The sequence below is a fragment of the Lipotes vexillifer genome, unplaced genomic scaffold (assembly GCF_000442215.2).
Source record: "Lipotes vexillifer unplaced genomic scaffold, Lipotes_vexillifer_v1.1 scaffold999, whole genome shotgun sequence".
In the NCBI taxonomy this organism is placed as follows: Eukaryota; Metazoa; Chordata; class Mammalia; order Artiodactyla; family Lipotidae; genus Lipotes; species Lipotes vexillifer.
The window spans coordinates 1,737,079-1,747,696 of NW_006774368.1; the positions used below are offsets into that span (position 1 = coordinate 1,737,079).

Below are 10,618 nucleotides of genomic sequence, written 5' to 3' on the forward strand. Positions count from 1 at the left end.
CCCCTGCATCGGCAGGCGGACTCTCAACCACTGCGCCACCAGGGAAGCCCGCTTTGCATTTGTGAAATCATGTGCATGAATTACTTTTTAACCTAACGGCTTAAAATAATTAAAAATAATAAAGGTGGCTTTATAATAATTTTTAAATAATTAATACAAAATAAAGGGTAAAAACTGAGTTGCGGCTGCGCGCAGTTGGAAGGGACAGCCACGGGTTGTTTGTCCCCCCTGGTGATGGGCCTTCCCCGGGCGGCAGGGGTAGAGGTGGTATTCAGGTAAGCAGAAGAAAGTAGAGCCTGGGCCCCGCCAGAGGGGACTGGAGTCCAGCCTTCGCTAGAGTCCTCCAAGGTCAGGAAGCTGGTCTTAGGGATACTGATTGGAAGAGAACAAATAGTTACAGAGTCAGCCTAGATCTTTTAAGGTTTAGCTGTTAGCAAGATTGGCTTGGCTAATGTTGAGTGAAATTCTCTTTCAGGCAAAAATTTGGGGTGGGAAAAATTTCAACTCCTTTCTTTCCCTCAATTCCCCACTGATGGATTCTGCTCTCCTAGTGGGGGAACACAAAGAGATCGAAAAATAGCTTTGCAGTGAGCAGACCCTCTGGGAGAAAAACGAAGATCTAGAGAGCTTCCAAATAGGATTGGGGTGCGATGGGGAGGGGCTATAAATAGTGAAATGAACACCAGTCCCAAACGGGACCTGCAGGCATCAGGGGTGAGCCCGCCCAGCTTCTCAGAACAAAGGTGACTAACATCTTCCTAAAATATTAAAGGAACTTTCCATGAGGGCTGTTGAATTGACCTACACCTTTTTTTCCCCAGACACATTTTTAGAAAGTGGGGGGAAGAGGGGGAGGCTTGGGAAGGGTGTGTGTGCAAAGCTTTGCAAAGCTCATCCCAGCTTTGCCGAGAGAGGAAGAGAGGCCTACCTCTCCTCCCCGTTTGCAGGATAGAATGTGGGAGGATCCGCACCCGCATTCCTCTGCCCCTCCTTCCCCTGAGCTCTCTCCCTTCACTTGCTTTATGAGGTTCTCCCTGTCTTGGGAATCAGGGTCTTCTCCACAAATCTGTTTTCTAAATGACAGCTCCCAGGAAGAGAGCAGAGGTGTCAGGTGTTTACTCCAGGCCCCATGCTTGTCCTCACCCTCTACATCCTGCACGTCTCAAAAAGCAAGGATTGCCACAGAGATCATGCTTATGCCGGCTCTGTTCTCAGGCTTGCAAACCCACCAGAAGATTGAGACACCTGTGATTGTGACCCTCCCAGCCCCAAATTTCTCCCCACTTCTGATTAGGAAATGAAATCTAGTTTTCCCACATAGAAATTTTTGATTGCCTTTGAAAATTGTTAGCTTCTGTGAATGCTTTACTTCAATTAAGTAAAAAAGTCAAACAAAAACAACTTGGTGGTCAAAGCTCTGGCATGATGTCCCCCTTAGGGAAATGGAGCACGGGTAGTCCAACAGATCGACAGGGAGCGCCTACTATGTGGCAGGCACGTTCTAGGCGAATGACCTAACAGCATAAGAAAACCACACCACAGTTAGGATCTTCAAATTAGAGAATATATTTTCTGATTATACTTTTCATTATATATAAATGCAAAGCAAGTTTCCAGCACTGTGAGGAAATACAAAACTGTGTAAGTCACATATGCCTGTGAATTCAGGATCACAAGGATTGAAGTGAGCTTAGAAGCCCCTTTTCAAGTATCTCTTGACCTGAGTGGGATTACATAGTTATTACGCATATGAAAGGACGCAGGGAGCTGTAGCCGAAGATTTGTACATTTTTAATATACGTAAACTATACCTCAGTGAAAAAAAAAAAAAGATGTAATTACCATTGACCTTGAACTTAGGTATGGCTCCCATGCTGTCAGTCTTGAGCACTCAGCCACTGCACTGGGAGGGGCCCTTGAGCTTGAGCACAGGCAGGACAGAGTCTCAGGACGGGACACAGGGGACTCTGCCCAGGGACACCTGTGTTGTGCAGGAGCCCCGGGCAGGACTGTGACCACAGTGCCTTTACTGAAGCCCCAGCCTCTCCTTGAGGGCCTGGGCTGAGGGGGGGAACCAAATACCCACACAGGAAACAACCAGAGAGCAAGTCCAAACAAGGCCACCAGGTCTCAGGGGCAAAGCTCTTATCCTGCTGAGAAGGCACGGCTTCACGTCGTTCCTGCTTCCTGGCATCAACCACAGGCAGCCGGGTCAAGGGATAGTCTCAGGCTAGGTGGGGGAGTGGCTGTTTGCACCCAAAAACATAGCTGGCTGAGTAAACAGGAAGCCAACCTCTCATCTCCATCTCACTCTGTCTCCCTGTCTCTGTTTCTCTCTCCCAGTGTGAGTCTCTGTGACTCTCTCTGCCACACGGGACACACCCAAGATTCTACACCTTTTTTTTTACCAGATACATACCAAACATCTGAGGATGCACAGAGACCCTGTGTGCCTCCCATCATGTACCCTCAGAGATTTTAGGTGGTTTGTTTTTTCTAGAAAAGCATGCCTCCTGGAAGGACAATCTCTAGGCATGGTTGGGAGGCTGGAGTACCAGAAGCCGAAATAAAACCCGCAGACGCAGGCGGGTGTCCCCTTTCTCGAGCACTCACTGGACTGCTTCATTTCCTCTCTGCAGGAGGCGGTGTCCCATTGCCCGGAAGAAGGCCAACTGGCCCGAATCCAGAATGTTATCCAGGAGCTCCCCCCATCCCATTACAGGTAAGAATCCTTGGTAAAAGCAATTCACAGCCTCTCAATGTGATGTAATACCTTAGATGCAGGCTAGCATTGTAAAAGGGAACAAATTCAGTGGACAGTGGCTTTCCCAGGGCAGGTTGAGGGAAGAAAACAGGTCACTTTTATCAGAGTGAGTTGGTGCCTGACCAGAGACATTGGCGGGAAGGGACAGCCCATGTCTAAGTTACTTTCAGAGCACCCCTCAGAGTCCCACAGGAATCATTGTGATCACAGAAGCCGGCCTCACAGAGATAGTCTAGGTTCTTACCGAGAGTCATAACATAACCAAATCTATGGAAACCAAGATGGTACTTAAACAGGGTTTGACTGCTGCTCTTGAGCGTTTGGCTGACTGATCTGTCTGTATGCTCATCACTACCATCCCTTCCATCATTTCATCCTTTCATTTCATTCTCACAATTTAGCCCCTAATCCTACCACCTTTCCCATTGCTCCCTAAGCCTGCCCAGCTTTTACCAGGGGGGCAGGTTTTGATGTGGTATAAGGGCTTCCCAGCAATAACAGATGTTATTCATCCATCAAATGAGCTCCCTAACAAGTGCCAGGGTACCTGTAGTTGCGAGAATTACAATAGAAGCTGAGATGGGGCCCAGTTTCAAGACAGTATGAGGCAATGCTGCGCTGGGTGAAAGGAGGCACAGGCTCCAAGTGATGTGAGTCCCCTATTCTTTTTTTTTTTTTTACATCTTTATTGGAGTATAATTGCTTTACAATGGTGTGTTAGTTTCTGCTTTTTAACAAAGTGAATCAGTTATACATATACATATGTTCCCATATCTCTTCCCTCTTGCGTCTCCCTCCCTCCCACCCTCCCTATCCCACCCCTCTAGGTGGTCACAAAGCACCGAGTTGACCTCCCTGTGCTATGCGGCTGCTTCCCACTAGCTATTTGACACTTGGTAGTGTATATATGTCCATGCCACTCTCTTGCTTTGTCCCAGCTTACCCTTCCCCCTCCGCATATCCTCCAGTCCATTCTCTAGTAGGGCTGTGTCTTTATTCCTGTCTTAACCCTAGGTTCTTCATGACAGTTTTTTTTCTTAAATTCCATATATATGTGTTAGCATACGGTATTTGTCTCTCTCTCTCTGACTTACTTCACTCTGTATGACAGACTCTAGGTCTATCCACCTCATTATAAATAGCTCAATTTCATTTCTTTTTATGGCTGAGTAATATTCCATTGTATGTGTGTGCCACATCTTCTTTATCCATTCATCCGATGATGGACACTTAGGTTGCTTCCATCTCCTGGCTATTGTAAATAGAGCTGCAATGAACATTTTGGTACATGACTCTTTTTGAATTATGGTTTTCTCAGGGTATATGCCCACTAGTGGGATTGCTGGGTCATATGGTAGTTCTATTTGTAGTTTTCTAAGGAACCTCCATACTGTTCTCCATAGTGGGTGAGTCCCCTATTCTGTCTCTGGCTGGTGCTCCAAGGGCCTCAGCTGACTTCTGTCAAACCCACCTCTTACCCACCCACAGCCAGTATTCCTGAGGCTAAGAAAATTGCTTCCATCTATCTTGATATCTTCCTGATAGTCCTCCAAAATTCATGAGATAGAAGTATTTTAGATATTTTGAATAATATAGAAATATTTTAGAGTCTCTTAAACTCAAACTTTAGAAATTATCTCCAGATTCAGGCTTCACACAGGCTCTGAAGTTTCTTACTTTGCTATTTAAAAAATGAACTGTTACAGGACCTTGGAATACCTGATTCGACACCTGGCCCACATCGCCTCCTTCAGCAGCAAGACAAACATGCATGCCAGGAACCTGGCCCTGGTGTGGGCTCCAAACCTCCTCAGGTAACCACCACCCCTCACCTCACTACCCCAGTGAGCTCAAAGCAGCCCCCAATTCAAACAAAGACTGGACTCTTCAAAACCGAAGCCCCTTGTAGACAAACCTTTGGCTAAGTGGTTGTCGCATGTGGGAATTAAAGGTGATTTTTTTTTTAATTTTTTTTTTTTAATAAATTTATTTTATTTTTGGCCGCACTGGGTCTTCGTTGCTGCACGCGGGCTTTCTCTAGTCGTAGCAAGCGGGGGCTACTCTTCGTTGCGGTGCACGGACTTCTCATTGTGGTGTTTTCTCTTGTTGCAGAGCACAGGCTCTAGCTGCACAGGTTTCAGTAGTTGTGGCACACGGGCTCAGTAGTTGTGGCTCGCAGACTCTAGAGCGCAGGCTCAGTAGTTGTGGCACACGGGCTTTGTTGCTCTGCGGCATGTGGGATCTTCCTGGACCAGGGCTCGAACCCATGTCCCCTGCGTTGGCAGGCAGATTCTTAACCACTGTGCCACCAGGGAAGCCCAAATGTGATTTTTAATAGCCCTTGCCTGCTAACCATGGAGACTCTGGAACCCAGAGGTATCTTCTGGCTATTACCAGGATGTGGCCAGTGTTATGGGTCTGTATGTTATAATTTCCTGAAAAGGCCTTCCTGGGTCTTTGGGGCTTCTTTTGCTTTTGTTGGTTTTGGTGGGGTCCTAGCTGTCTATAACCTGAATCAACTGCTTCATATGACTTCATAAATGATGACCTGCCCTTAGAACAATTGTATGGAGGTGGAAGAAGATCCTATGAAGAAAACAATCAATTCCTATATATTCACTAATATAGTGTTTACAGTTTTGCAATGTATAATACCTGGTAACTGTTTCAAATTTGTTCAGTTTGTTTGGAGAGTCCCTTTAATTGATCTTAAATTGTTAAAGTAATACAAATTAACAAACTATACATTTAGGAACTGGGGGCTTGTACAAAAGGCCCACTGGCTCCCCCTTATGCTTCATGGGGTAGGGCAGACTCATTCACTGAATGTGTTTCTTCCACGGTTCAGGTCCAAAGAAATTGAAGCCACTGGTTGCAATGGAGATGCCGCCTTCCTTGCAGTTCGGGTCCAGCAGGTGGTGATTGAATTCATACTGAATCATGTGGATCAAATCTTTAACAACGGTGCACCCGGGTCTCTGGAGAACGATGGTAATGGCTCCTTCTGGCATACACCCTACCAATCACCGTTCTTTGCCTTAGGCATGGGGCCCAAGAATAAGTTAGAGTGGGCTGAGATCTAGCTCTCAGTGTCAACTGTGTGTGTGTGCTGACTACGCTGCGTGTGTTTGGGGATTGTGCATACATACATGTGTGCCTGTGCAACAAAAGTGTGGCATGTATGCATGTGGCTCTAGCATGTTTCTGATCAGTTGCATACATGGCCTATCCCATGAATGTGGTGTGGTGAACTGGAATACCTTCTGTTGCTTTTAGTGAGTTCTTGAACTCTTCCAGTTATTAGCTAGAGACACTGGCAATATTCCTCCGACTATTAGATTTCATCTTTACTTTCAGTATGATATTTCAGAAGTCCTAAGTGAATGAATTAAGAGGCATCCTATTCATACTCACATATATATTCAGAATGCCTTCTCTTTGCAAGCATTTTTTTAAAAAATAATTGAACTATAATTGATTTACAGTATTGTGTTAGTTTCAGGTGTACAGCGAAGTGTGTGTATGTGTTTGTGTGTGTGTGTGTGTGTGTGTGTGTGTGTGTGTGTGTGTGTGTGTGTATATAAACCATTATAGTTTATTACAAGATATTGAATATAGTTCCCTGTGCCATACAGTAAATTCTTTTGTTTATTTTACATATGTAGTGTGTATCTGTTAATCCCATACTCCCGATTTATCCCTCCCCTCCCTTTCCCCTTTGGTAACCATAAGTTTGTTTTCTATGTCTGTGAGTCTGTTTCTGTTTTGTAAATAAGTTCATTTGTACTATTTTTTAGATTCCACATATAAGTGGTATCATATAATATTTGTCTTTTTCTCAAGCATTTCTTGAGTGCTTACTTTGTTCTGCCCTGCATAGGGCACTAGGCATACAGCAATGGGTGTCTGGGCGCATGTATGCAGAGACTAGCTAGCATTGAAACCCACTATATACAAGAAAAATATAGCTATTTCACGTTGGATGTGATGAGATGCAAGATACGATATTTCAGTCCTGTAGTCTCATAATAACATAATTAACCCTAGGAATGCACTGGTATTGGTTTATGCTGATTGAACTCATATGAGCCTAATTTGTAAAAATCCAGCTGATCAATAAGCCTGGTAACTACCATTTGTGTGAGGGTGATTTTCCAGCATTAGCATATGTCACATAACTGGGAGGGCTTATTGAAACACAAATTACTGGATCTCATCCCCAGAATTTCTGATTCAGCGTGTCTGGAGTGCTGCCAAAAATCTGTGTTTCTAACAAGTTTCCAGGTGATGGAGCTGCTGCTGGTCAGGGCCCACACTTGGAGAACCAGTGGTGTATGAGAGCTGTATCTGCAAAGTATTTGTATTAGCTGATCAAAGCATTCTTTTCTACTTTGGCTAATATACTTGGGAAAATCAAGTATAACCATCAAAGTAATCAATTGCAATTAATATCAAATTTTGATTTCTGGTGTAATTGTTCCCACCCCCATCCTGTCCTCCATGTGGTTTATGATCTTTCTTTTAAAATTCACATACCATAAAATTCACCACTTTAATCATTTTAAAGTGTACAATTCAGTGGTTTTTAGTGTATTCACAGAATTGTGCAGCCATCACCAGTATCTAATTCCAGAACATTTTCATCACTCCAAAAAGAAACCCCACACCCATTAAGCAGTCACTCCACATTTTGTCTTCCCACCAGACTCTGGCAACCATTAATCTACTTTCTGTTTCTGTGGATTTTGCCTCTTCTGCATATTTCATATAAGTGGAATCACACAATATGTGGTCTTTTGTGACTGATTTCTTTCACTTAGCATATGTTCTCATGTATCGGTATTTCTGTTTTTTATGGCCGAATGATATTCTGTTGTATGGCTATACCACGTTTTATTTACACATTCATCAGTTGATGGACATATGGGTTGTTTCCACTTTTTGGTTATTATGATGTTGCTGTGAGGTCATGTACAAGTTTTCGTGTGAACATATGTTTTCAATTCTCTTGGCTATATACTTAGGAGTGGCTGACATTTCTTTTATCTTTATTTTAACTCACACATTACGGATGTATTTTTTATTGTAAACTATATAAATCCTTTTTGAAAGTAAAGGAGAAATAATATGCTTTCATTCATTCATCCTTTTGAGTCAACCAATTATTTATTGGGGACTTATTCTGTGCCGGGAAGCATGGAGGCGCTCCACATATATCATCTCATGGTCTTATCACAACAACCATCATAAAGTTATCAACCCTCTTTTATACATGAAGAACCAGAGAACCAGAAAAGCTTAGTATCTGGTAGGACTGAACACTGAACCTAAATCTTCCAGCCTGTGCTCTTTCCTTACCTTGTGCTGACTCTGAGAGGAAAAAATAGTTAAACAGATAAATAAACCATTGCGGAGAATTAATGTCTCTTGGGAGATGTTCTTCTTGACAGCAGATTCCATTCATGACTATTAGTGTTAAGGATGTTCCTAATTCCAACCTGGAAATGCCGGTTCTTTTTATGACCATTGCCTTAATCAGCTTTTGTCCTGCATATTGAAATCCAATTTCCTCTTGAGCCTTTAACTCTTGATTGCCTCCAATAATTATTACTCAGTGCATTTCATTTAACTGTTCTCGTTATGAATTCTTATTGAGTTCGGTACCATACTTAATGTTTACACAAAATGGAATAAGTCATACACTCTGGAATTTGAGATTTAGAAATAAGGTTCTACTTCAAATTGGAAAGATTTTAAAAGTCATAGAATCCAACACCTTTAATTGATAGATGAGAGCAATGAGGCCAGAGAGATTGTGCTATGCCAAGGTTTATTAAAACATAAATATGTAGCATTGGGCACCTCCAATGTGCCAGACACTGTTCCAGACACTGGGGACAGTATCCAAAACGGCAAAGCCACTGCCCTGCATAGAGCTATAGTCTGGCTGCAAAGACAAACAATAAATAAGTTTACAGATAAATACATTATCACTTCAAAGACGATAAATACCAGGAACAAAGTACAGCAGGATAATGCGACGGTCAATGACTTGGGGGTATAATTTTGGTACAGGGTGGACATGGCCTCTGAGGAAGTGATCTTTGAACTGAGACTTGAATGACAAAAGAAACCAGTCATGTGAGGATCTGGGGGATGAACGTTCCAAACACAGAGAACAGGGAGTGTAAAAGCTCTGAGGTGGAAAGGAGCTCATCGCGTGGCAGAAAGTCAGCCAGCGTAGCTACAGAAATGCAGTCTCCAAAGTGGGGTGCCCCACCCAGGGGACGCCAAAGACCAAAGTACCAAAGTATGGGTGTTGGAAGAGACTATTAGAATTCTTTTCCATTGGTTTTATTGTATACTTTGTAATTTCTATGACGTTGTATGTTTTCTATTACACATAAAACAAATACAGTGGTATATATGTATAATGTACAGCTATATATGTGTGTATACAATGGGAGTATACATTGAAAAAATTTTACTGTATATTTTTATAGACCACTGTGTCAGTGGGCAAAGAGGAGAGAGGGAAAGCAGATGGAAGGTCCTGGTCGGTCATGCTAAGAGTTTGGTTTGTCCTCTGTGCTGGGGAAAGCACTGGAGGTGTTTGAACAAGGCGTGCAGGATCTGAGCATCTGGGTTGCTGTGTGGAGCAGAGACTGAAAGGCTAGAAGCAGGGAGACCAGTTAAGGAGCTATGGCAGAAGTCAGGAGGGAAATCATGGTGGACTGGACTACATCTTCCTCAACCTACATCCCAATAAACGTATCTTCAATAAGTTGAAGATATCGTTAAGTCGAAAATGCATTGAATACACCTACCCTACTGAACATCATAGCTTAGCCTAGCCTACCTTAAACGTGCTCAGAACACTTACGCCTGCCTACAGTTGGGCAAAATCATCTAACACAAAGCCTATTTTATAATAAAGTGTTGACGAGCTCATGTCATTTATTGAATACTGTACTGAAAGTGAAAAACAGAATGGCTATAAGTTTACTGCTTGTTTACCCTTGTGATCGCGTGATTGACTGGGAGCTGAGGCTGCCTGCCGCTGCCCAGCATCACAAGAGAGTATTGTACAGAATCAGTAGCCTGATAAAAGATCAAAATTCAAAGTACGGTTTCTACTGAATGCATACTGCTTTCACACCATCCTAAAGCCGAAAAATTGTAAGTTGAACCACTGTTGAAGTTGGGGACTGTCTGTGCGTGTTAGCAGTGGAAAGGAGGAAAGTGGCTGGATTCAGGATATATTTTGGAGGTGGAGTTTCAGGACTTGCTTATAGGCTGGATGTGGGAGAGAAGGGGTACATCAAAGACAGGAATCAATGAAAAATACCTACTCCAGGTTTGGCTAACACAACTGGGTGATCCATGGTGCTATTTACCGATTTGGAGAGCATGGGAGGAGGTACCAGTTTCGAGATAAGGAGCAAAAATCACAAGCTCTGTTATGAGATGTAAAGCTGGAGATGCCTATCGAACATCTAAGCAGAAATGATGAGTAGGCCTTAGTATACTGGAGCCTGGAACCATGGCAAGAGGTGGGTGCTAGGTTTCCTGATCCTGCACTTTATGTTTTTCTTGTTGTTCCAGTTGCTCCCAGAATGATTTAATGTTTTAAGTAAATAAATAATTAAGTTTTAAAAAGTCATAAATAGGGCTTCCCTGGTGGCACAGTGGTTGAGAGTCCGCCTGCCGATGCAGGGGACACGGGTTCGTGCCCCGGTCCGGAAAGATCCCACGTGCCGCGGAGCGGCTGGGCCCATGAGCCACGGCCACTGAGCCTGCGCGTCCGGAGCCTGTGCTCCGCAACGGGAGAGGCCACAGCAGTGAGAGGCCCGC

General features: G+C 43.6%; 1 protein-coding gene across 1 annotated transcript in view; it reads left to right on the forward strand.

The window, feature by feature from the left end:
- ARHGAP31 (Rho GTPase activating protein 31) overlaps nt 1-10,618 on the forward strand; it is a 107,788-nt gene that overhangs the window by 71,629 nt on the left and 25,541 nt on the right. The window contains exons 4-6 of the mRNA XM_007449130.1: nt 2,640-2,722; nt 4,471-4,578; nt 5,613-5,755. Of these exons, the coding sequence (XP_007449192.1) occupies nt 2,640-2,722; nt 4,471-4,578; nt 5,613-5,755 (334 nt within the window). The remainder of the gene's footprint in view (nt 1-2,639; nt 2,723-4,470; nt 4,579-5,612; nt 5,756-10,618) is intronic.